This window comes from Notolepis coatsorum (genome assembly GCF_963971535.1).
Source record: "Notolepis coatsorum genome assembly, chromosome: 5".
NCBI classification, from domain to species: Eukaryota; Metazoa; Chordata; class Actinopteri; order Aulopiformes; family Paralepididae; genus Notolepis; species Notolepis coatsorum.
In genome coordinates this window covers 136,750,397-136,777,523 of record NC_140169.1, presented here as the reverse complement: position 1 = coordinate 136,777,523, position 27,127 = coordinate 136,750,397, and the positions used below count along the sequence as shown (strand labels likewise).

The following is a 27,127-nucleotide window of genomic DNA, read 5'->3' as shown; positions in this document are numbered from 1 at the left end:
GCTGGTTGAAGTTTTCAACCAGCAGATCTATTCTGGGCTTGGTTTTGAAAGTGCTATTCTGAGGTCATGCTGAGCATTTAGTCCGTTTCTGTATTTGTTTTTCAGGTATGCTAGAGTAGAAAACCCTAAATTTGGGAAATGCTGCTCTAACCCAAGATGTCTAATTTGGAGGCTATCACGTATCGCGTGCTTTCTCCGACACACGTCTAGCCAATCAACCGCTTCTTTTCACCTGGCAGCGCGGACTCTCACTGAGAGGGTGTAACGTGTGGAAGGATCACACTACCCCCCTTAGATCAAGTCAAGTCAAGAGTCAAGAGTTTTATTTGTCACGGCATACGGATATACAATGAAATGCGGGTGGTCTTGCCCGCAACGATGTGCAATTGGTACAACATATAATAGAATCCAATACAAAAAAATTTTTGCAATAAAATTGTGCAATAACAGGTAGCAGGTAACAATAAATTTGTGCAATAACGGGTAACAGTTAACAGTAGTAGTAATAGTAGTGCAATACACTGTTACTGTTGCTAATACTAATTTAAAGTGGCCTTTCCTTAGATCCTATCCGCGCTGAGCAGGCGCCCCGACCGAACTGTAGGAGTCGCTGTTTACAACGACCCGGACCCACCCCGCCAGCTTCTCCCACCCTCTAATACTGCCAATTGTATTAGTGTGAACGGCCAGCCAAGCTGGTGACAACGCCGGAGCTGTGAGCTCCAGCGTCTCCGGTGTTGGTGATGAACGCAATCTCCGCTACGCCACCTGACCGCCCTATTCAATACCAGTATTAGTGTTTTAGCCTGGTATTCAATAGCAGTATTAGTGTTTTAGCCTGGTATTTAATAGCAGTATTAGTGTTTTAGCCTGGTATTCAATAGCAGTATCCGTGCATCCCTAATTGCCCCATCTCAAACCCTGCCCTCTTTTCTTGATCCTCCAATCACAACTGTTGCTTTCCTCTGACGAACCGATAAAAGAAAAGTTAAAAAGGAGGCATTGGCTTCCTTAGTCTTATAAAGCACTCCTGAAATATATTTAAACCATATTTAGGGCTTCCTCCGTCCTAGTCGATTAGTCAATTAATCGGTCGTTTTGGTCTTAGTCGATTATGTTTTAAAAGTTTAGATTAAATGTATTTTTTCCCATGCTGAATTATTTCCTGAAAGAAATGCTAAGCGCATCTCCTGTAAGCACAGAATTTAAAGAGGTTTTTCTACATGATAGCATGCAGGAAACAAAATGTGTTTTTAAATTTTTACAGATTTGTCAATTAAATCAACCTGGCTGATTGACAAGTCGACTGAAGTCCCATGACTATTGGTCAACAAAAAATTAAGTTTGTCCGAGGCCAGCAACAGTTGTGATTGGAGGATAAAAAAAAAAGAGGGCTGGCTTTGAGATGGGTCAATTGTTTTAGTGCAGCCCTGAACTGCATCAAAATAGCCCCAATAGAATGCCTTATCACTCTGTCGCTTCCAATAACAATGTTTTCTTTGGCGATAGCAGGTCGGGGAGAGGGCCATGGGTCAGACCGGGGCCGCCAAAAGTAGGCCCAGTGGGCCAAATCAGTCCCTCCATAACATTCACATTGGCCCTTTAAAAGTTCCTCTCCCGTCTCCAAGAATTAGAAATACTGTTATTGAAAGCGACAGAGTGACAGAGCGAGGGAAGGAGGGAGGAGAGGTCGATTAGGCCGTGCTGCGGTGATGTATAGGGCTGGCGGCCTCCACTAAAGAAATTCTTTTAGTCGGCTGAAATTTTACTTTCCCCACACATACAATAACGTCGCAGACGGAACTCTTTAAATCTAACACTTACCAGAGATGTGCAATTTTATCAGGAACCTAACTCGTTCAACATGGATAAAAGCATAAGAAAATCTACAAACTAATTTTTTTGGTCGACTAAAACCAAACTCATCGTCTGTAAGTCTGTAAGGGTACGGCCCCAGCATCTTGGCGCTGTGTGATGTGACCCACTTGTATTAGTCCTTTAGGGGAAAACTAGATGGCTTGTCCTTGGGCCTTGTCCTCTTTCTATTTCTCCCCCTCTCCTTCTCGCTCTCTCCATCTCTCCATCCCTCTCTCCCTCCATCCATCCTGTCATCTCCGGCCCCTTTCCTTTTCATCACCCGCAGCTCTCTTTAAGTGTCCCATCTCTCTCTCTCCCCTCTCTTCAATCTCTCTCTCTCTCTCTCTCTCCATAGATTCGTTGACACCTTCTTTCTCTCCGTCCGTAATTTCTATAATTTGCGTCGACTGCAGTGTTGGCCGCTCTCCAGTTCTCCCGGCGATCAGACGGCACGGAGCGAGAGAGCGAGTCCCAGTTGGTGTAGTGCGAGGGAATGTAACGAAGAAAGGGAGAGTGTGTGAGCGAGAGAGGGAGAGGGCGATAAAGACAGACAGAGAGGGAGAGAAGGAGAATGTGAGGAGAGGGAGACTGACGGAGAGGGAGAGAAGGAGAGAATGTGAGGAGAGGGAGAGCGGGACAAAGACGGACGTAGAGAGAGAGCCCACTCTCGCAGCAGTAATTGGCCAGGAAGTGGGCTGCTCGGACGTATGCGCTCCTCTCCCCCCCCCCCCCCCCCCCCCCCCCCTCCCTAGCGGGGCGGTGTGTTCCACTCCCATCTGTTCCCCCTCACTCTCTCTCGCTCTCGCTCTCTGAACTGACCTCATAGAGGTGTGGACCACGGACCCGTCCGTCTTGACACCGGCCCCTGGCTACTACTAGAGGTTATAGAAGTCCATTCCGGTAGTGCCTAAGTGAGTGTGTGTGTGTGTGTGTGTGTCTCCCGGTGTGTCAAACGTCAGAGAGGATATAGACTCTCAGAGCGGCTGGGACATGGAACTAATAACCTGCTGAATGGATACTGGGACGTTGGCGGCCGAGGAACGGCCAGAGACGTGGGAATGTCCTCTTAAGGTGAGTGGGAAGTTGCTATTGTTCCTCTGTGTGACACTTGTACACTTGGCGTAGCGTTGTACCAGTGAGAACACACGACATTTAAGGAACTAGTGGATCGATATACAGTGTAGAGACGGTGGAGTTGCGTTGTTTAGGGGGAACAACTCGGACCCCGGTTTATTTCCCTGCCGCCTATTGGTATTAGCAAACGCACTGCAATAAACGTGGGTCCGTTGAGAATGTGAACCCCTGCTTCGATTCCCCCCTGGGGCCACCATTAGAATGTATGCACGTAGGCACGGTACTGTGAGATGCTCTGGACGGAAGCGTTCTCTAAGTGGCATATGGCTGCTTTCACGTGAAAAACTGGCATCTCCAAAAGGATCGACCTGTCGGGAATGGGAAAAAAAAACAGCCTAATTTACAGAGTGACGCACCTGTGTTATTGTGAAGCTGTCTACTGGGATGCGGATGGATTTTTTAATTTTTTTTTTATCTTTTAGGGTCATGGAACTTAAAAACATAGAGAACCATGTAAACTTTCAATTCAACTGAATATATTCGGCTACAAAGATTTCAACAGCAGGGATGCGTTTAGGCTGTTTAGTTTGAACGCTTTTCTGTTGGTTTGGATAATATTCAACCTGTTGGGATGTACAGTACTGTAGCAGTCAGGTCTTTCTTAAACCAAAACCTTTGTACTCCACAAGCACTTCTACTGTACAGTGCTCTACTGTTCAGGCTGGGTTTGTCATGTAATCAAAGCCCGGGGGTTTCATCTAATCATAATTGCAGTGGGTGATCCTGTCCAACCAGGCTGACCTCCAATTACTGTGCTCAAGGTTTCAATTTAGCGTGAAGCTAAGTGCAGCCCTGCCCTCCACTCTAATTAGATGGCATGGCAGACCCCTGCTATTAAGAGTGCCAGTCTGTGCTACAGTGTGCGAGCCGCTGCCCACTACTGTGTGTGTGTGTGTGTGTGTGTGTGTGTGTGTGTGTGTGTGTGTGTGTGTGTGTGTGTGTGTGTGTGTGTGTGTGTGTGTGTGTGTGTGTGTGTGTGTGTGTGTGTGTGTGTGTGTGTGTGTGTGTGTGTGTGTGTGTGTGTGTGTGTGTGTGTGTGTGTGTGTGTGCACGCGCACTAAGGGGCACAAGAACAGTACTGTTCCTCGCTGTGTGTATGTCTCAGACTCCTGAGCTCTGGGTCAGAGGAACAACCCCAGTGCTAAATTGGAAAATGAAATTGTTACCTGATGATCAAGGCTTGTATACAAATGAATGCCCCCTCCATTAAAACAACAAAGCAATTCGGCTAATGATTTCCATAATGGGTTTAATTCCTTTATCATTTTTCTTTTTTAAAGAGAAAATAATTTTATAGTCCAGTAAGGATCCTGTAGTAAAGGTCCCATTTTGCTTTTCTTTTGGGGCGAAATACACTCATTTCCAGGTTTTTAAAAAGGGTTAATTTTGAGTACAGAGTCTCCTTGAGGTTGTTATCTGTGTCATAACCTTATGATTGAGTGTGTGTGTGCACGTACGTGTGTGTGTGTGTGCACGTACGTGTGTGTGTTGCGTCCTCATTCCGAGAGTAACTAAACTGGAGCACCGAGTCTAAATGCGTCACACGGAGGAGAAGTGGGGGGGAAGAAATGGGGAGAGAACAAGTTCCAAACTAGTTTGTTGTGGGATCGTGGGCTCGGGTTTGATTATTTAAATTTCTTACATAATGACATGAACATCCCATTTTGATTACATCTACTCGGGAACACCGGACGGAGTTGGTCATAAACTGTTGTTATGCGACCGAGGGACCAATAGGATTTCAGCGATTGTTTGTTTGGACTGTTCTTTTCACTGTGTTTAGTGTTTGGGGGTGGGGGGGGGGGGGTCCTTTCACATCCCTCCGCCCCCCGTCTGTTTTCCTGTTGGACCCTTGTCCTGCATTTTAATCTAAGGCCAAACACAGCTTCCTACATCCATCCGCAACACACACGCACATGTATTCACTTAGAATTACACACACACACACACACACACACACACACACACACACACACACACACACACACACACACACACACACACACACACACACACACACACACACGTATTCACTTACAATTACACACACACACGTATTCACTTTCAATTACACACACACATGTATTCACTTAGACACACACACACACACACACACACACACACACACACACACACACACACACTGACTGTATACCGTACACACACACAACTCCTGCCAAACGCCTTCTGTTTCGCCCTGCTCTCACACAGGGCATGGAGCCCCATCTCGCACAGTCATAACTCCTCCTGTCAGCCTCCTCTCTCTCTCTGTACCCTTCACTCTCTCCCTTCATCCCTCTTCTTCCTCCACTCCCCCCCCCCCCCCCCCGTATTTATTTGTTAGCTCTCTTAATGTGTGGGTCTGAATTTACTGTGTTGTAATGTGCACTGACTGCACCCCAACTAAACTCATACAGACGTGAGTAAATTGAATAAAAAAAGATACAATCTGTTTAAAATCATGTTGCTATTACACCGTAAAACACTTGTATGTGTTTAGTTATATGGTCGATGCATCTTTTACGAGTTTGCAAAGCTAATAATGGCTTTTATATAGCGTGTTTTATGGGTTCTGTTGTCGTCACGATGCGGTGCATCGTTAGCTATTGTTCCTGTCGTTGTTGTTGTTGTTGTTGTACGCAGCAACGCCCCGTGGCTATTTCCGTCGTAACGGAGAAGACGTCGTTTCGTTTTTTACTGGACCTCCAGCCGATTCCAAGGGATTCCTGCTCTTTATATATAAGGGTTTAAATGGTGCCTCAGAACTCCGGGCTGGACTCCGACATTCCTGGACTTGTCCCAGCACCGCAGTCAGACCGCTCCTCGCAGGCCGCCCCTTAGGGAATACCGACTGGCACTGCTGGGAATCTGGGAATGTCGTGAGGTGGCGAAAGGGTGGAAGGAATATCAGGAGAAATAATCTGGGATTACGTCGTAGAGGCTACCAGATGGTGGATTTAGATATTTTTATTAGCCCTGGTTTGTTTGATTGGAGTATTTTTCTTATTTTTTTCTTAGGTACCTAAACCCTCTGCTTCTTCTTCAATTTAAGTAGAAGTTCGAAGGCAAATGACTATTAGTTGATCACAGTTCACTGCTCCCCACTTTTATAAAATCAAAAAAAAAGAAAGAAAAAAAAAAACACACTAACCTTCTTACTGTCCTATACTACCACGCACTCCTCCTACTATACTAATATGTCTTATGTCTATGCGCTCAACACTGCAGCACCCACGTTTCAACACTGTTTGATGAACATTGTTACTTGGCTGAAAGAGTTGTACCCTTCCTACTGACCCGTCGTACAGAAACTAGTAAGTCGCTTTGGGTAAAAGCATCCGCTAAATGTAAATGGTCCATTTCCTTGAGGCAAAGGTGTGTTTTTGTCTGCCTTTAGCCAGATAAACAAGTCACAATGACAACACAGCGCTGGATCAGGATGGTGTCTTCAAAACAATATACAATATGAAGTAGACTTAGTTGTTGTCTCGACAACAATAGCAAGAGAGGACCCAGGCCACTTTAACAATGGTCCACAGCTGCCATTTAAAGTGTGTGTGTGGTCTTGGCTGTGTCTGTAGGGTAATGGTCTTGGCGTTTGGCAGTCTCTGAAATGTCCATAAACCTGCTGTTAGCGGCTTAAAGAGTCAAAGTAACACCTGGCAAGATTCTGTTCTGCAATGAGTAGCCAGGCCATGTGGTGGAGGGCATGTTGAACCTCTGCAATAAAATGTAACCAGATAGATTCAAATAAAGAATTAAACAAATATGAGAGAGAGAGAGAGAATAGACCAAAAGAGAGAAAGGGAAGAGAGAGACTTTCTATCTGAGGAAGATATTATGACACAGACACACACTCGCACACATTGCCCTCTGCAATAACAACCATGAGTTCAACAACAATGTTGAACCTCTGTAATAAAATTTAACTAGATAGATTAAAATAAAGAATAAAGAAAAATAAAGAGCAGGCCCGGACAGGCCATCGGGAGCACCGGGAGTCTTCCCGGGGGCCTGGTCTGCTAAGTGGCCTGCATGCCTCCCAAAAATAAATTAAATCAGGCCAGTGTTTCTAGTTGCGATGGCAAGATAGCGAAGATGAGTTGGCGGAACCTCTCAGCAGGCCCTGACTGGCCATTATAGATATTTAGTTGTTTATTATTTAATAAATATTGGTTAAACATTCGTCCTCATGGCGTCTCCCTCCTTAATGATATACCCTTGGTCTTTGTAACTAACATGTTCCTAGTGGGGGACCCCCAGACCCAGCTTAAACAGTGGCCTGACTGGGGCTATATTTTACGCTATATTTCCTGGCCTGAATGATTTTCCCAGTCCAGCCCTGGTACAGAGCGTGAACGGAGAAAGAGAGAGAGAGACAGACTGAGATGGAAAGAGAGAGAGAGAGACTTTCTATCTGAGGACACACACGCACACACACACACACACACACACACGTTGCTCTCTGCAATAACAACCACGAGTTCCCCATCTCATCTTCTGTGCCAGTTGGAGACGGTTGTTTTCGCTCTCATCCGTGCACCGAAACCTTTTTCAAGAGGCTCCAATCTTTCGGAGACTGCGGTTACTACAGAGCGGCACCAGAAGAACTGACGTCCCGGTAGAAGTTGGAAGTGTGTGTGTGCGTGTTTGAACCCAGCGCGCCCCGCTCCAGTGTTTGCTCTGCCTGGGTGTCATGAGGAGCTGAGTAGTCTGTTGACAAAAAGCATTTTCCTCTCGCCGTCCAAGTCCTGCTCATTTTGGCTTTCGCTGGGTGAGCACCATAGTCATTGCCATAGTGACCGCAGTGCTATGGCGCCCATCTTCTTGGCAACCCCACAAACCCTCAAATCCTCTATTCGAACTCTCTGTGTGTGTGTGTGTGTGTCTCTATGCATTTAGAGGAGCTAGAGAGTGTGTGTCAATACTCAGACCTCTTGAGTGCCTTGTTATAGCCTGTTGTTAGCCTTGACATACCATAGAGAGAGGCCTGTTGAGAGAGAGCCTCCCCGGGGGGCAGAGTAAAGGGACGACACGTCGATGGGAATAGAGGTTAGAACAGGGGTGGCGGTTGAAAGGGAGGGTTGGACACGTAGATATATATATCACTAGATGGCTGAAGGCGGAGTCTCCCGCGTAGTTCACTCAGGTGGCCATCTTGCTTGAGTGGACTACTGCTTTAAGGTGATGATCTGCACACACAAAAATACTCTTAACTAGCTGAACTCTTGACTGATTTACAAACCCGTTTGGTTTATTACAAACGTTATTAAGAATTTTAATTAAAAAAAGTATATGAAAGTCCATTATATGTATGCAGTATGATAACTACATCTCTGATGTTTTTAACAAACCAAACGGTTGAAAATTGAGCAAGCTATGGTTATTTCAATAGTACATCTAGTGATATCTAGATGTATAATACAACATCTAGTGATATATATCTATGGTTGGACATAAAGCTAGGGCTGGTTGGTGTCCTGAGGGCATTAGGCAGGATGGGCCAGGCTTAAAGGAACACGCCAACGTTATGGGAAACGCGCTTACCGTCTTCTCCAGGGTCAGACAACAAGATGGATACCAATGTCCTCTCTGTGCGTATCTTTTTTTTTATTTTTTTTTTACTTCGTTTCGTCCTCTGAACGCTGAGTTTCTTTTTTATCTGGAGCATCCACTCCAGAAACTTTTCTTAGGTTTTTCTGCCATTTTAACTCTGTTGCTACTGTTGTTCTTCTTGTTGTTGTTCTTCTCTTCCGCTCTGGTCTCTGGCAAACTAACAATCATCATAAAATAAAACGCATCACTACCGGTGCGCCAGCGTGGGAATGTCTACACAAACACTACTCTGGTATACTGAGAAATATAGAGGGAATCCCCTGGTAGTGAGAGGCGTAAACGGCATTGTGTGAACTTGTTTGGTAAGGACTTAAACGGACATTAATTTATATGGAGTATAAAGGAGTGGAGGTCACAAACCACCTGCAGTTAAATGAGAGCAAGGGGGAGATCATTCTGTTTGGCACCCCCACCTCAGTCACTCAGAGCTCCAGAAACATGGGAAGCCTCCCCTCCTTGGTGAAACCCAATGTGAGAAACCTTGGTCTTATTTGACTCGGATCTCAATTTCAACCAGCAAGTAAGATCAGTGGTACAGTCCTGTTTCTTTCAACTGCGCATCATTTAAAAAATCAAGTCCTTCCTCTCCTCCAGCGACCTTCATAAAGTCATCATCATGCTAATTTTCTCATGACTGGACTACTGCAATTCCCTCTACTCTGGTCTTCCGGACAAAACCATCGTCCCCTCCAGCGTGTTCAAAATGCTGCTGCCAGGCGGGTCTCAGGCACCAGAATGAGGGACCACATCTCCCCGGTCCTTGTCTTTCTCCATTGGCTCCCAGTGAGGAAGAGAATCGACTTCAAAATCATGCTATTCACCTACAAAGCCCTCAATGGTCTCGCTCAGGCCTACATTGAGGAACTCTTGGTCCAACCCGTCCGCTCCAGGTCCCTCCGATCGAATGACCAACTATGTCTTGAGGGTCCCGCGGGCCAAGCTGGTGACAAAGGGTTTCCGGGCCTTTGCAGTGATGGCGCCAACACTGTGGAATAAGCTCCCTCTTAACATCAAGTCTGCCAAAACCGTACAGACCATCTATGGACCTCTGGGAATGTATTCCCAGTGTCAGAAATATTGTGCCTGTTACTATGCTTGAGTCAATTGTAATTGTTTTTTTCCCCCATCTTTGATGGTGAATAACACCATGCTAACATTGACCAAAAGTGAAAAGACGTTTCCACAGCCACTGAGCTCATTCAGCACTTTCTTGAGATCAAGTGTACTAAAGATATAAGCAAATTAACAATGATGATTTACAGTTTTTTTTTGTAGATGCAGTACTGAATTTTGCCATCCGGACACATTCAATATGACATAGAATATAGAATATCGGGCATATAAATGACCTTATTATGGCCAAATCTGGATTCAGTACCAACAGGTGGCCAATATAGGGCAGCAGAAACCGTGAATGAAATCTACTGTAAGGACAGTTACTTTTGTATATAATGCCCATAGCGCCGCCATTTTTTACCGGATTGAGGCGTGTTTTTTTTCTAGACGTTCACAGAAAGGTAAATAAACAATAAACATTGTATTTTATGGCAATGTTCAGGTATGTTCGACCCGTGAGATATAAACAATAATTGTTTTGGTGTGAGCTGGGTAGTGTAGTTTTATGAGATTCCTCTTTTTTAGGACTACAACGATGTCATGGCGGTGTCATGTCCTCACGTCTAAATCATCCAGTTTCCGATGCAATGTGCAGATATTTTTATAACCTTATATTTCGCTAATAACACTTAATCATTGGTAAACAAACGTAGTGCTGAAAATATACACTTTGACTGCTGTTTTGATAGGGTTAGGGTCTTTACTCTTGGCTACATTCGAAAAAGAAACGTGTTACTTAATACGGCCTGTATTGATCTATTATATCTATATCTATGACGTGAAATAAATCTCGTACCGGGTAGGTACTACTAGGTTACACTAGTATCGCCCCTTGGTTTCAATGGAATGCTAATAAAGCTAATAAACATAACCATTTCTGGGAAAACCGAAGGACATAATGAGTAAACTACAGTTTCCTCCAGTGAGCCACGTGTCGAGTGAAGAAAAAGAATCGACTGACATTTTAAATGTCATAGTACTCCTTTTAACACTTTGATTACCAGCCAATGCGGTGCGCCTTACCCCTGTTGAATGCCACCACCCACTTCAATGATAGGGTTGTGAACGCATAAACTATGTGTCTAATCTGGCCGTCGCTTATCAATGACTTGTTTGCAGTCAACATTGTCGAAACAAATTGTTTTTTAATCGGTTCATTTCCGTTTTATACCATTTTGAAAAACCCTTGTTTTCTTGAAAGTTTCAGGAAAATATAAAGATTCTGTGATAAACGCCCTTTACTGGAATATTCTGGAATACACAACTCTTTTTTCAGCCTATTTATGAATCGTTTTCAAATAAACGCTAGATTATCGATAGTATATGTGTACTTATGCACGCTAGAGAAGCGAGCTGAAAATCGATTCTCTCATTTCCTGATCAACACACACACACATATGGCACACGCTGATATCTCTGTGAAAACAGCTCTGATTATCCTAAGACTGGTAAAATAGATTCCTTACCTCAGATCCAAACTCATAGCCAAGCTCAGGGACCTGGGCTTGAACTATGACCTCTGCCAGTGGGTCTTGGACTTCCTGATGGGTAGACCCCAGGTGGTGAGAGCAGGCAACTGCACCTCCTCATCCATCACGCTCAACATAGGGGCCCCCCAGGGCTGTGTTCTGAGTCCCCTCCTCTACTCCCTGTACACACATGACTGTGTGGCACAGCGGAACAACAACACAATCATCAAATTTGGTGGGCCTGATCTCTGCCAACGACGAGAGGGCCTACCTGGAAGAGGTAGAGAATCTGTCGCAGTGGTGTCAGGAGAACTGCCTCTCCCTGAACGTCAGCAAAACAAAAGAGATGATTGTGGACTTCAGGAGGTCGGGGGTCAGGGACTACAGCCCCATCAGCATCGACGGGGCACCGGTTGAGAGTGAACAGTTTCAAGTACCTCAGAGTCCATATATCCGAGGACTTGACATGGACCACACACATTGACAGTGTTGTGAAGAAGGCACGGCAACGCCTCTACTTCCACAGGCGCCTAAGGAAGTTCCAAGTCTGTCAGAAGATCCTTAAGAATTTCTACTCATGCACAATAGAGAGCATCCTGACTGGCAACATCACCTCCTGGTTTGGGAATAGCACCGCACAAGACCGTAGCAGACTACAGAGAGTGGCCCATTCAGCCGAACGCACAATTGGAGGGGGGCTTCCCACTCTCCAGGACATTTACAACAAGCGGTGCATGGGTAAGGCTAAGAGAATTATCAAAGACTCCAGCCACCCAAACAACTGCCTCTTTGAACTGCTGCGGTCAGGCAAGCGATACCGGAGTCTCATGGCAAGCACAGAGAGACTCAGAAGAAGCTTCTATCCTCAGGCCATCAGAATGCTAAATGACAATAACACTATGTAACAACCATCAAATGCACTCACAGCACACACATCCAAAAGGCACACACTCACTTTAAATCAAACAACTCACTGCAGCACCCACTTTACCCACTTTAGAACACCTAAACACACTTTATATTTATTGATAAAGAATTTGCACTACAACCCATACCTCATTACACCTTACTGTAAATTGTACCTCAATTGTACCTCATCCCATTTCTTCTTTGTACTGTATAGTATATTGTATTGTAACTCAGTTACTTCTACTCTGCATTGTATATATGTATATACTGAACACTTTTGTCTACGTACTTGACTTCTATTTTACACTTGCTATACTTATTTTATACTTTATATCTATTTTTGTCTAGCACAGTCTCTGGAGCGTAACAGAAAGAAGCATTTTGTATAAAAGTATTCTGTACTTCTGTATGACAACTAATAAAGAAACTTGAAACTTGAGATCAGATGTTTCCAATCAGATTATTCCAATTCCTGATCGCCATTCCAAATATCGATCGCGTTTATTGATTCAGAGCTGGGTACGGGAAATATGTATTCCACGCTGTTTTGCGGCTCGGCAATGACTTGGATCGTCTCTGATGGCTTGCCGGAGAAGTAAAATGAGGAAACTGGATTTCTCCCCCCCCCCCCCCATGTGTTTCATTCAGTCTAATCCAATGGGGTGCAGTACAACAGGGAGACGATAGGGGGCGGTATTTTCCCAATGGAGCTCAAGAGAGAGTTTGCAGCACTAACGTGAGACTAGATTGATGAAATATGAATTCAAATCGCTAATAAAAAGAAAAACGACAAAAAAGCGCTATTTTTCGTCGCTGGCACTCAAACGGTCGGCATGAACTAACGACATTAGGGTTGTCACGATACCAACATTTTTGTTTCGATACTATACCAATATGAATTTCGATACTTTTCCTCAAAATCAGGGAAACACTCTCAGATGTCATTATTGTTCTTTATTTTAAAACACAACAATGAACAATGACAAGAATAAATAAATAAAATTAAAAGCAATGGCATTCAAAATGCTGGAGAACTTTTTTGCACTCAAAACAGTTGCTGTACAAGGTTTCTGAACCCAGCTTTCTCAACTGTATATATATATTGGAACTTGGTCCACACAGATGAACTCTGAGACTGCCCTGTTGAGCCTTTTATCATCTTTGGACTAATTTGTGTACTTAATATGCTGCTCAAAAAAAGCTGGGAGGTTAGGTTGCTTCTGAGTGGGGGGAGTCACTCTGACTCTGTGAGCCAAATGCAGCAGACTTCTGTAGTTAAAAAAATTCAAGGGGTAGAAAAAGTATGGTTGTATTATTATACATTTGTCATAGCAGCGGGCCTAATTAGTTTGAGATACCATAACCTAGAAAACATTTTGATGAGTGAGACTGATTCGATCTAGCCTATCATAATCTAGAACTAGGTTATGTCATATTGTAGGCTGTTTAACAAAAATAAAATAGATTTCTGTTGTCTTTATACAGTATGTATGAACCATTAAATGGGCAATTGTCAATTGTCTCTGTATAAATCACGTTTGTCATGTGCATCAATTCATTTCTGTTGTGGTTAGGCAACAGGGGATGCTGTGTTTACTAGCTTTCAGCTTATTAGGCTTTTCAATTTATTTTCTATTCTTGCGAATAGCATTGTGGACATTTTCTAATGCTCGTATTAAGGAACTGTAGTCACGAGAGCTAGCATAGCTCATCCAACGAATGTTGGCATCAATGGCATGACTACAGTACTGATAGGAGCTACTATAGCATTAACGTAACGTTAGTTATCATACCATACCATCGGCAATTGCAGTGAGGATCTTTATTAACGTTAGCTAGCTAGCACATTTTGCATAGAATAAACTCGGCTAACGTTAGCTTATATAGCTAGCAAACTATAATTCTAGTTAAAGCTAGCTAGCTAACGTTAATCAATAAAGATCCTCACTGCAATTGCCGATGGTTATGATAACTAACGTTACGTTAATGCTAGCTCTCGTGACTACAGTTCCTTATACGAGCATTAGAAAATGTCCACAATGCTATTCGCAAGAATAGAAATCTCAATCTCTCTCCATCAGAGCTCTCTCTTCCGGTAAACTAGCGTAACGTCACCACTGACAGCAGCGCTATGCTCCAATAGGAAGGCATTCACATGCATAAATGAATAAATTAAAGAAAAAAAAAGAAAAAAAATTCCAAACGCAGTATAGTATCATTTCGAACACTCTAGTACCGCGGTACTATACTAATACCAGTATACCGTGCAACCCTAAACGACATATAGCGTCGTTGGCACTGTAATGGGAAATATTAAAGGACAAAACGATGAGCCGTTTACATTAATCATTCTGAGTCATTATTAATAATAGAAAGGTATGAAAGTTCAGTTTACAGTCGGAGACAACATGTTCACACAGTAGCATCTGGCCATAAAATGACCAAGAGCTCTAGTCACACGTATATTAAATACACAATTGAAATGACGTCCACTAGACACCCAGACAGGTAAATAAAGTCTTCCCAAAGGAGAACCAGCCTTGGCTAGGCGGTGTTGTTTGTTATGTGGAATGCTAAACAACCTTGCTAGGAGAGAAAAAGATTAGGTCAAAAGTCATCCTCTCCCCACATTAAAGGGACAGTAGTGTCTGCCAGTATCTGAGCACATTACATAGCTGGTCAGAGTGAACCAGTCAAGCTGTCTATAATGACATGATAATATATTCCACAACAGCACTCCAAGTGTTAAGAGCCAAGAGACTATTATTAAGTATTGGTACTATCGACCAGCCCACAAGAGCATTGTGGTTTCTGGAATTGTTTATGCAATCGAAGACAATTTTGTGTTCATTTGTTTTAAACACTAGGGTCAACAGGAATGTCACACAGGAGTTCAATATGGGGTCGACTAACAATAAAAATAATATATATACTTGGAGCCCCTGGGAATAGTTTTTTCTTTTTTCTGTCTGTGTTTCTGTCATCAAAGCCGGGCGCTGTGCTTGGCTGAACCTGGGAGCTCAGATGGCCAGAGTGTTTGTATTTGTTTAGCTAGAGGTGCTCGTTACGGGACAGGGAGTGCGTGAAAGGAGGGGGTTGGGGTGGAGTGTGGTGTGGGGGGGGGGGGGGGGGTGGTCAGTGTTTGGGGTCGGAGCGTATAGGGGCGAGGGGCTTCGCGGGTCAGTGCTCTTTCAGTCCCTAGAAGACAGGTCATGCTTCTGGAGGTCTGGTCTGAGCCGCTTTGCTTGTGTGTGTGTGTGTGTGTGTGTGTGTGTGTGGGTAGTCAAGGGGGTCTCTTGTCATTGTATTGGTCAGTTAAAAGGGGTGGTGTTAGGTAGAGACCCCATGCTGCTGGGACCAAAACCCTGTGCTTTGGAGATGGGACGACAAATAGCCGACACACTCGTCCTAGAGAGAGTGTGCGTGTTTGTGGGCCTATTGTCTGAAACCGTGTGGTCCTCAGCCGGTGTGCGTCCCAACGACACATGTGACCCGTCCTGGAACTAAAGAGACTAATGAAAGTGAGAGTCTGTTGTTGGAATGATTTACTGTAGGACGCTCTCCTTATGGTCTCGGTGTGTAGAAGAAGGTGCTTTTTTAGTGTTTTTTTCCCCCCCGCTGGTGTTCATTAATGTTTGCTACAGCGACAGAACACTCTTTGAGATCCCATGTCGTGGTCGATAACATGCGCACTGTCTGATATGTGATCACAGATCACCACAGTATGCCCTCTTGATTATGTTCTATTTCTTTTGCACTAGTCTTGACTCGCAGGATGTTGAGTCACGCGTATAGGTCTCCCATTGCCTGTTTCAGTTAGAATTCTCCTCCACTTTCGCTCGCTGTTATTTATTTATTAATTTTTTTTTATTCTTACCCTTTTCAAATGTTTACAGTCTCTCCAGGTTCTAGCCTCTGAGCTAGCGAGCTATATTCTCACCGAGGACAACTTTGACAGAGAAACACGTCTGTCCCCTGATGCCATTTTGTGAGGTGTATTTTGGCCTTGGTGCCGTCCTAGATGATTGTGATTGGTTTGAGAAAGTCGGACGACCCAGATTTTTTTACCCATAGTGCGCAATGAAAACGGCTTCTTCCAGACGTCTCCTGTGCTGCCTGGTATAGAAATACTTTCTAGACTACTTTTTATACAACAGTTTTACAATCTGGCGTGACATTTTGACATTGAGATCTCAAGTCATAATTAAAAGGTAATAACTCCACAAATATAATGCCAGTATGCCACAAAACATACCTATAACTAAAATGGCCGACTCAGGTCTGACAAACAGACGGGCGTCTCTGAGTCTAACGTAGCGTAATTGTAGCTTGCTGTTCGTCCTGCCGAGATGCTCGACAGAATGATTAAACTCTTAAGAAGTTTTATTAAACGTCATTATCGATTTGAAGTGTTCACCACAATGTCTTAATTAGCCACCATTGCACCATAACTATAAATGATAACTTTACAGTATAAAGATAGTTTCTCTCAAAAATGCACACAGCGGGTTTTTTTTTGTCATCACGGTGGAGGGAACACCGATTGTATATTACTTTATACCACTCTTACATTTTTGTTCTCGTTACCTTGGAGGTGGCGAGGCTTATTACTTGGCTCTGAACCAACGGGTTCGCAAATGCAATTAGATTTCACTCATCTTCAATGTGTATAGCTACAATCGCATACTGTCACACACACACACACACACACGCACACACACGCCTGCGGAGCCTCCGACAGGCACTCTCTGGCCTGAGAGGAGAGCACACAATGGGACAGAGGATAGTCTTGCGGAGGATCGAGGGGCGCGAGAGCCTTTTGTTTGAGCCGACTCATCGAGCCGTTGATGAGCGGTAACCCCCCTGCTTGTAAAGAGTGTGTGTGTGTGTGTGTGTGTGTGTGTGTGTGTGTGTGTGTGTGTGTGTGTGTGTGTGTGTGTGTGTGTGTGTGTGTGTGTGTGTGTGTGTGTGTGTGTGTGTGTGTGTGTGTGTGTGTGTGTGTGTGTGTGTGTGTGTGTGTGTGTGTGTGTGTGTGTGTGTGTGTGTGTGTGTGTGTGTGTGTGTGTGAAGCTATGGACCGACAACAGCAGTTCAGCTTCCTGCTGTGTGGGTTGCTGCTGCTGAGTGTACAGACACACACACACACACACACACACACACACAGTCACGCATTACACACACACTCTTGTTTTACAGGTGTGTGTGTGTGCAAACTAGAGTTTATGAAAGTTTCATAGCTGGAAGAGGCAGAGGAGCAGAAATGCTGGGAGGAAGATGAAAGGAGAGAGACTCACTGCTGCTGAACTCTCAGCTCCTTGTAATTTTCTGTAGGAGAGAGGGAGGGGGGGGGGTCGGTGGGGGGTGGGAGGAGCTTGGGGGAGGGGAATACCAGCAGGGAGGGAGCAGCAGAGGCCATTCAATCTGACACACACACACACACACACATGAACACACGAGCACACACACAGAGTTGAATGTGTTATCACAGGAGTGAGAGGGTGTGAAGCCTTCTGATAGACTGAAGGAACAGGCGGGTCAGAGAGAGACCCAGCAAGACAGACCGAGAGAGGGAGAGAGAGACCCAGCAAGACAGAGGGAGAGAGAGACCCAGCAAGACAGACGGAGACAGAGGGAGAGGGAGAGAGAGACCCAGCAAGACAGACGGAGACAGAGGGAGAGAGAGAAAAGAGAGTAAGAAATAGAGAGAGAGAGACCCAGCAAGACAGACGGAGACAGAGGAAGAGAGAGAAAAGTGTAAGAAATAGAGAGAGAGAGACCTAGTAAGACAGACAGAGGGGGAGAGAGGGAGAAAAGAAGGGTCAATATCCCCCCCCCCCCCCCCCCCCCCATCTGTTGCAGCGAGGAGAAGGGTGTGTGTTCTGGAGAGGCAGTGTGTCTTGTGTGTGCTACGTGTGTATGGATGTGTGTGTGTGTGTGTGTTTGGAGTAGCGAACAGGGCACGCTTGCTCCCTGGAGAAGGGGATCAGTGTAGGACTGTCTGACTGGGAGAATGTGAGGAGCTCCAGGAATACTGCAGTTCGGAATACTCCCACCTCGGAATACTGACCTGCTCCTCGTGGATATGTGGACTCCGGAGGACCGCTGTTGTCTTTCCTTTTTTCTCTAACCTTCGCCTCGGTGTTCAGCGTCCGCTCTCGTCCAGTTTGGTTCCCCGCTGGAGAGCAGCCGGGCCATTATGCCTACCGGTAAGTAAAGCAAGAGCTGCTGTTCCTTCTCAAAGACAGGTAGACGAGTTGCATGTGTTCTTCAGTCCTAATTTTCACGGCATCTTCAGATCATTCAAGGAATTTGGTTTAGTTTGTCCAAAATGCTGTTGGGATTGTGCAAATTCTATACATCCTTGCAAATGTTTTCTTGAAGTGTTATGTCTGTCTTACAATATTTTTTTTATTGGGATTTAAAGGGACTAATGTCTTTATATGATGTTCTTTCTGTGGTGGAATACAGAGGCTTTTCACTGAATATATATCTGTGTTGGAAAGAGTGCAGTTTGCTTGGAAGGAATTAACGTCGCTATAATAACTAGGGGGTTTGGTTTTCTGCCGGGACACCTCAACCTCTCATGCTGCCAAAGTTCACAGAGTAACTTTGGTATCGCCCTCTAATGATCCCTGGGGGGGAGACCGACCGGCGAGGCTCCGGTGTTGTGGTCCGGTCTGCTCGGTGTGTGTTTTCTTTAGCCCTGGTCGTGGGTTTGTGTACTTTAGGTCCTTTTGTGTAGCGGTGTGATAATGTTCTCCCCGCTGACAGCGTTGTGTGAAGTGGCTCTTTTCTGACGAGTCCTCCTTCAAACCGGTGCGGTGTGTGTGAACGGTGTCCCCCGCGTTGGTTTTTCTCGCTCTCCCGCGGCTCGAGCGGAACACGCTTGCTTTCCCGCAGGGGTTGCGGGTTAGATTCCAGTTGACGCCGTGGGCGACTGATCCCTTTTTTTCTTTTCTTTTTTTTACGATCCTGCTGAATGAAAGCGCTCTGTGTGTGTTACTGTTACGTAGACATAGACGTTATGGTGCTGGTGCTTTAATGTACCATGAGACAGAATGTTTTTTTTAAGTAATTTTCATTCTCACTTTCACACAAATATCATTCAACAGTCAAGTCTAGCGTGTTTTTGTTTTTTCTTTCCTACTATGTGCGTCTCGGAAAGTCATTAGTTAATGCGTGTGTGTGTGTGTCAGATTTCTCTCCCTGGCTGTCGGTTTGACTGAGTGCTGTTTGGGGAGCGTTGAGATGCCATTCTGCAGCCTGTGACCCAAATTAGAGCCCCAAGGGAGTGGGGGGCTGAGGGGGGGGGTATTAGAGGAGCGGAGCAGAGGGGGGAATAATTACTGTTTTAGAGTGAACTCTTTGGTTAGGAGCTGCTGTGTGGACAATGAAGCCCTCCACCCCTGCCCACCCTCCTAGGGCCAGCCCCTCTGGGACATCTGCCCCCCCCCATGCTTCAGCTAGGACGGAACCTGCAGCCCCGCTGGGGAGAGGGGGGGGGGGGGGGGGGGGGTGGTGGTGGGTGGGTAACTGGCTGGGGGTAGCTAGGTCAATTTAGGGGAAGTCTCTCACTCGCCAAACAAATCAATACCTTCCTCTCTCCCCCGCATACCTCAGTGTCCATTGATGTGTGTGTGTGTGTGTGTGTGTGTGTGTGTGTGTGGTAGGGGGTGGGATCTGGTTCACATAGGGTAGCGGAGACATAAAAAAAAAATTGTTTTTTTTTAAGGCAAAGAGAAAGTGTAAACAAAAAAATCTAATTATAAAAATTAATTAATAAAAGAAAAAAAGAGGAGAGGGGGAGAAAGACGAAACTGAGGTCTTGAGAAAGTGACGGAGAGACAGTCGGACACTGAACTATTTCAGTTCCGGCGTTCGAGGGCTGAAATCCAATCGGGCTGGTGGGGGAACGAGGCTAGTGTGTCAGCCATAGAGAGGGCTGTGTGCCACAGGGGTCGCGTGGGTGTCCCAAGGGTGTGTGTGTGTGTGTGTGTGTGTGTGTGTGTGTGTCCAAAAATAGGGTGTGTGAGTGAGTTGGCAGGGGGATGTTTTCCCACAGAGACCCTAACCCTGCTCTCAGCTGGGAGCTATGCTGCTCATTCAGTTCTCAGCAGCACATCTCGGTGTTAATTAACCTATTGATTAGCACCAGGGGAGCCGCTGAGGAGCGAGGCTGTCGTTGACATTATATAAATAGTAAATACTGTGGAGATAAAGAGGTGTTGACGTTTGTATGGGATGACAATCCCACATTTAAATCGGTGTATGTGTGTTTCATTCCTGAGCCAGTGAGACCCACACAGTTCTTCTCTGACACCAGTATGAGTTCTCCTCTGACCAGTATGAGTTCTCCTCTGACACCAGTATGAGTTCTCCTCTGACACCAGTATGAGTTCTCCTCTGACACCAGTATGAGTTCTCCTCTGACACCAGTATGAGTTCTCCTCTGACCAGTATGAGTTCTCCTCTGACACCAGTATGAGTTCTCCTCTGACACCAGTATGAGTTCTCCTCTGACACCAGTATGAGTTCTCCTCTGACACCAGTATGAGTTCTCCTCTGACACCAGTATGAGTTCTCCTCTGACACCAGTATGAGTTCTCCTCTGACACCAGTATGAGTTCTCCTCTGACCAGTATGAGTTCTCCTCTGACACCAGTATGAGTTCTCCTCTGACCAGTATGAGTTACTACCGTGCATTTGCCGCTGTAGCATGTGTTGCTTCCGCTGAGCCAGAAAATTAGGGATGGTATGCTTATTCTCCTCTTCTATCTTCTCATCCGATCCATCCATCCCTCCCTCCTCTCTCCCCTTCTACTCCCTAATGTGTGTGTGTGTGTCTGATGATCTCTGCTTTGTGGTATTCTCTCTCTCTCTTTATCATGTCATTTTTCTCTCTCAGTCTTATCCCTTCTCTATTTATCTCTCTCTCTCTTTGTCCCTTTGCTCTCTCTTATCTGTCTCCCTCTCTCTGTCTCTCTCTCTCTGTCTCTACATCTGTCTCTGTCTCTCTGTTTCTCTCTCTTTGTCCATTTTCTCTCTCTGTCTCTCCATCTGTCTCTGTCTCTCTGTTTCTTTCTCTTTATCCATTTTCTCTCTCTGTCTCTCCCTGTTTCTCCTTTATCCATTCTCTCTGTCTTTCTGTCTCTCTCTCTCTCTCTCTCTCTCTCTCTCTCTCTCTCTCTCTCTCTCTCTCTCTCTCTCTCCCTCTCTCCCTGTGTTCTCAGCATTCACAGAGTGTGAGTAGGAGTGTGAAATCCTGAGTGACACTTTAAGGTCTTTAGTGTCAGTAAAGATCAGTCCTGTGTCTCTATCCGAGGGGTAGAGGCTGACATTTGCTGGACATTGGGAAGAAGTTTGTGTTTACCATCACTAAGGACGGGAGACGTGATCAATTCATCTAACAATCGATTCTATCTTTTGCGATTCTGCATTGATGCACAAAATTCAATAATAGATTCTTTTTTTGCCCCTTTTCTGGGTTTTGAATGTGTTCTTTTTCCTGGCATTGTGTGCTGTATGTATCGAATGCGATTGAATCGAAGATCACGCCGCATCGACAACCGGTGAACATCATTGAATCGCAGCCCTCATCATAATCGTAGTCATCATCATCGTGAGATCTCCGTTGATTCCCACCGCTATTTTCCACTGAGACTGGAAACGGAAGGTTGAACTAGTGCTTTGTTTGAGACTCATGAATTAATTGCCACTCAGAATAGAGACGCAGAGAACAAAAAGCTCACTGAATGAACACCGCTGGAGACACCGATCTTCAGGGAACAAACCACATCAGCCGATGTTTGTCTTTTGTCACATGAAAGGAGTGAAGCCCCGAGAGGAAGGAACCATCGAGATAGATAAATGTTTAGAGAATCTGGAAGATTGGTTTGAGATAGAGGAGTCTTTCAAGGTCGAGAGGACTACAAAGAGAGGATTCAATCAAAATGAGACGGAGAGAGAGAGAGAGACGGAAAGGGAGAGGAGAAGGGAGGGGGTGGCATTTAATTGATGACCTTTCCTCTTCTCCCTTCTTCCTCCTCTCATTCCGTCGGGCCGTCTCCTCTCCTTTTCTTCCCTCTCTCCCAGCCTCTCTTGTCCTCTGACCCCCCCCCCCCCCCCCCCTCCTCTACACGGGCCTGATCCTTATCGGATTCGATCACGGCTCAAAGCGTTTGGGGCGACACTATCGAGGTGGAGGGAGGTGTTTCTCCTCCCTGTCTTGACTTCTTCTAACCCTTACACACACACACACCGCCCTGATGGCAGTGCGTGTTGTTGTTTTGTAGCGTCGCTAATCATCCTCCACCATATTTCCTGCCTCCAGAAAGACCAACGTCATGTCCGATCCGATATACATCCGGTGTACACGGGAGTCAGGCCGGGCTGCAGCACCGTGAGCCAGCTGGTATAGACGTAACCGTTCTAGAACAACAACACACACACTGATAAACAAGCCAGCTGGTATAGACGTAACTGTTCTACAACAACAACAACAACAACAACTCGCACTGATGAATGAGGGTGACTGATGGATCCGTGAGCTGAGAAAGGGGGCGTTCCGCTCACACCCTGCCCAGCTGAATGATTGCTCTCTCTGGGTTGAACCTCTGCCCCCCGCTCCGCCGCCTCCTCCTATCTGCTTGGAATCTTCCGTCTTACTCGTCAGAACGATTGATTGATTGATTGATTGATTGATTGATTGATTGATTGATTGATTGAAAACTTAATTAACAGATTGCAGAATGGGTACAATACAGTACAGCTCAATACATACAATTGTTAAGGGGATGCAGACCAGAGAGACTTTTGTCTTGTTTACATCAGGGTCCCCTATTTTCAATTCATCATAACATATATGACATACACAACATACAGATAGACAGTACTGCTACATCTATACATTTATGACATACCAGATCTACAAATGCAGTACTGTTTGTGATTACCTTGAATGCTCTTCATGCGGCTTCAACGTTATGGAGATAACTCTGCTGCCCGCTGTATTTCAGGATTATTATAACTCTGGTGATTATACAGTATATCATAATAACTTTTAACAAGATTCTCATAAGACGTTTATGTATCGCCTATAAAGTTAAAGAGGCGTTATTCCGAGGCTCAGTGATTTTGGTCTTCTTCTGAATGTAGTAAAAACGTCAACGACAAAATAGTCAAGCTGGACGATATGTCCTAGTTTTAAATTGAGGACTCTGTGTACATGTCACGCACACACATGAGGACTCTGTGTACTGTACATGTATTCCTGCTCTACCCGGTGGTCTAAGTATATATGCCGGGCTGGTCTAAGTATATTTTTATATAGTATATAAGTATATGCTTGGGGAGAGGTTTGGACCGGACCCATAGGAAGGTCTTGTGGAGCCTATGGGGCATGCTGGCCTCCCTGGCAAAGGACTTGAGTCGAGTTATTCCATGACTTCATGATCATAATCTTAACTGGGACTGTCACCGGCAGACAGAACGGCAAGGCGCGGTCGGGACGGACCGTATTTTTCTTATCATCTGGCATCATACTTACAGACTAAAGAATCTGGTAATGATTTTTCACCAGGAGTGTGTATAGCGTGTTTCTGGAGTTGACTCCCAACAGGACGACAGCTCAGTGGATAAAGAATGCTATCGAAAAGCACAGAATACACTCTTTCAGTCATTCCAGAGGTGGAAAAATACATATTTTGGCTTCTCGCGGTTCGCCTCATAGGATTGCAGCCAGGAGAGCTGCAGCCGACTCGCGCAGCACCCAGAAAAACACACAACACTCGCTCTCACAGTCAGTTGTTGTGCAATTGACGAGATTTTAGTGGGAATCGACTGGTGTGTGAAGCCAGATGATGGAAGAATGGAGACCGTCTAGGTTTAACACGACCAGGATAATCCTTTTAAGATGAGGAAGAAGAATGGAAGGAAAGAGAAAGGAGGATGGAATGGTTTGTATGATTGGAAACAGGGTGGGTGAGTGAGTAGGAAGAGAGAGAGAGAGAGAGAGAGAGGGGAAAAATAAAAGGGAGAGAGAGAAAGGGAGGGCTAAGGGAGAGGCTTCCAGCTCACAGGCTAACCTATTGTCCTGGACTCAATTCAATGATGTCATGTTGGAGGGTGATTCTCAGCAGTAGCATTCAGTATTAAGGAATGGGAGGGATCCTTTCTCTCTCTCACTCTCGCTATCTCTCTCTCTCTCGCTCTTTCTCGCTCTCGCTCGCTCTCTCTCGCTCTCTCCTCATGTAGACTCTGTGTCTAAGTTACATGAAATTGCATCTCTCCACCTGTCTCCTACTTTACCCTCTTGTCATTAGGATGGATAGATGGATAGATAGATATTAGATGGATATGAAAGGAGACTACTAGATGAGTTTTGTTTTGGTGGGCTGACACGGGTCGGAGAAAAACAGACCGGGGGTGAAGGTTTGTATGGATGTGTGTTTGTGTATGTTTGTCAGGGTTGTGTGCGTTTGTGTGTCAAGGGTGACGGTGTGTGTGTGTGTGTGCGTGTCTGGGGTGATGGTGTGTTTGTGTGTCTGGGGGGTTGGTCCTTTTGTGCGGTGTGAGATCTGACGGATGAAAGCTGACTCAGGATGTATTGTGAGAAGGAAGAGGGGGGAGGGGAAGAGAGAGAAAGAAGAGAGTGAACAGAGAGGGAGAGAGAGAGAGATCATAGGCTGCCATAAATTTCCAAAAGGAAATATTATTTTCAGGGTTCACAAGGAGACAAAAGTCTTCTTTAACAAGTTGTGCATGCTACAGGTGCTTGGAAAGTCCTTGAAATTCAAATCGACCATCCACATTAAGGGTTCCGTTCATCCATGATAGAATGAATAGAATGAATGTACTGAATCAAGAAATTGAATTTATTTAAAAAAAAAAATCTGAATTAAGTTGTTGCCAATTGTCGGAGATTGGCTTTGAGCCATAAATATTGGATCCGATTACATATTTCTTTTCTCTTATTTATTATTATTATTATTTTGTATCTATTTTTTCTATTTTGTTGCTGTTTCCAATTCTCCCCTCCCCTGTCTTGAACGTTGCTTGCATATGCCCCTCACAGGTCGGTCGTAGAGAGGATAGAAGCCTTGCATCACGTGTCCCCTCCGGTACACGAGGAGGCAACCGGTCACATCTTTTCACCTGCCAGCGTGTTTGGCGAGGTCTCTGCTGTGCAGGCGTCCCCCAACCGACCTGTAGGAGTCGCTGTCCACAATGTCCAGATTACCACCCATCGACTTCCACCCGCTGACTCTGCCAATTGAGCCAGTATGACGGCCGGCCCAAGCCGGAGGCAACGCCGACAGCCGGAGTCGAACCCGGTGTCTCTTGCGTTGGTGACGAGTGCAATGTCCGCTGCGCCACCCAGCCGCCTTTTATTTATTATTATTATAATTTTTTTTTTGCTATAGAAAACAGCACTCAAAAGTGAACTGTATCCTTTTTAAAATGAGAAAGTCCTTGAATTTAATTTTGCAATGTCTGTGGGAACCCTGGAGGGAGGGGGGGGAAGGGGCGAAAATATTAAATGTGCCATTCAATGTGTACTGTATTCCACTGTACCTTTGACGACTAATAAATAAATGTAATAATAATGATGGATTGGATTTATATAGCGCTCTTCATGACACCCCAGTGACCCCAGAGCGCGTATAGAGTCCATTATTCGTTCATACACAGTCATACCGGTGGTGGTAAGCTACAATTGCAGCCAGAGCTGCCCTGAGGCAGACTCACGGAAGCGTGGCGAATAATCATCGCCTATGGCCCCTCCGACCACCACCAACATTCATTCACATGCATACACATTCATACGAGGCAAGTATGCTAATAAATGCTACTATGCCTTCATGTTTTTGACGCTTTTAAAAAAAGCATTCGCTTCATGGGGTACATAACTACATACATACTGGACCGCAGCCACGTTGTTGGTAGAAGCAACAGAGATACATTTACATTAACATTTTGCATTTAGTGATTTAGCCGATGCTTATAACTACAACAAGTCAGCAGGAAGGGTACAACTCTGGCAGCGTAGGCTAAGTAACGTTGTTCGTCAAACAGTGTTGAACTTGGGCGCTACGGTCTTGAATGCATAGCAGTAGTATAGACAGCATAGTAGGTAGTAATATAAGCAAGGTAGATTAATTGCTAGCAAAGTGCATACTAGTAAAAGACAGTACGAAGGTTAGTAGTTTTTTTCTTCTTCTTCATTTCACATTATGGAAATGGTGCTTTTCATATTTAGAATTGATGTCAGGGCTTATCAAATGATAATATGTATAATGTAAAAAAAAAAAAACAGACCACTCTCGCACAAAAGATCCGCAGGAGGAAGCCCCCGTTGTACCGCTTTCATTGATGGTAATGGAAACGTTCTCTTAACCGCACTCCGTAAGAAGCCGAGACGCAGCGTCGCACCGCAAACAACACTCCGTGTTGCTCTGCGGTCAGAATCCCACTATGAGGAACACGGTATGCAGCGCGCTATTGACTTAGGATCACGGCTCGAGTTATTATTATTTTTAAACTTCTGACAATGTTTGAGGGGAAGTCTTGAGGTGAGGTTAAGTCCAAGGGTCCAACAGTTCAACAGAGCCGTAAAAGGCCTCGATTAGGACGATCACGTGCCTATATTATAAAGCACCGGCGTAGCCGTCGCTGCCGCTTGCGAGGCCCAGCCGGGGGAGGCGGTGAAGGGTCAGAGTTCTTCTCACGGCTATTTGCCAGCCCACTCCAGGATGAAGTGCACTTCAGGTAACCATGGAGTGGGCCGGTTTAAGTGTATTTCATGAGTCATTAACTCTAGCCGGACGGCAAAGATTTGTTTACCGACGGGTGTTTGTACTCTGGTCTGTGGGAATGAATGGAATGGATCCATCATATTCATATTCTGAAGTTTTGACCCCGTAGTCCTATTTCCTTATCAACGGTGTTGTCGATCGGCAAGAAGTCCTTTCTCGGCACCATCCGTCCTGTTCTTCAGACTGGACACCGCAGTTAGCTAGTGAGCTACG

The 27,127-nt window shown here is 45.2% G+C and overlaps 1 protein-coding gene across 3 annotated transcripts in view; it reads left to right on the top strand.

The window, feature by feature from the left end:
- Positions 1 to 2,682: 2,682 nt before the first annotated feature.
- Positions 2,683 to 27,127, top strand: part of LOC311229277 (pleckstrin homology domain-containing family G member 1) — a 70,264-nt gene continuing 45,819 nt past the window's right edge. For 2 of the 3 annotated variants that reach the window (XM_084315347.1, XM_084315346.1), the window contains exon 1: positions 2,683 to 2,928. Coding sequence is in view for 1 of the 3 variants with exons in the window: in XM_084315345.1 (XP_084171471.1) it covers positions 18,298 to 18,307 (10 nt within the window). In the remaining 2 variants the exon portion in view is untranslated. Of the gene's footprint in view, positions 2,929 to 17,965; positions 18,308 to 27,127 lie in introns of those variants that run through there. The other variant, XM_084315345.1, reaches the window with a different exon arrangement.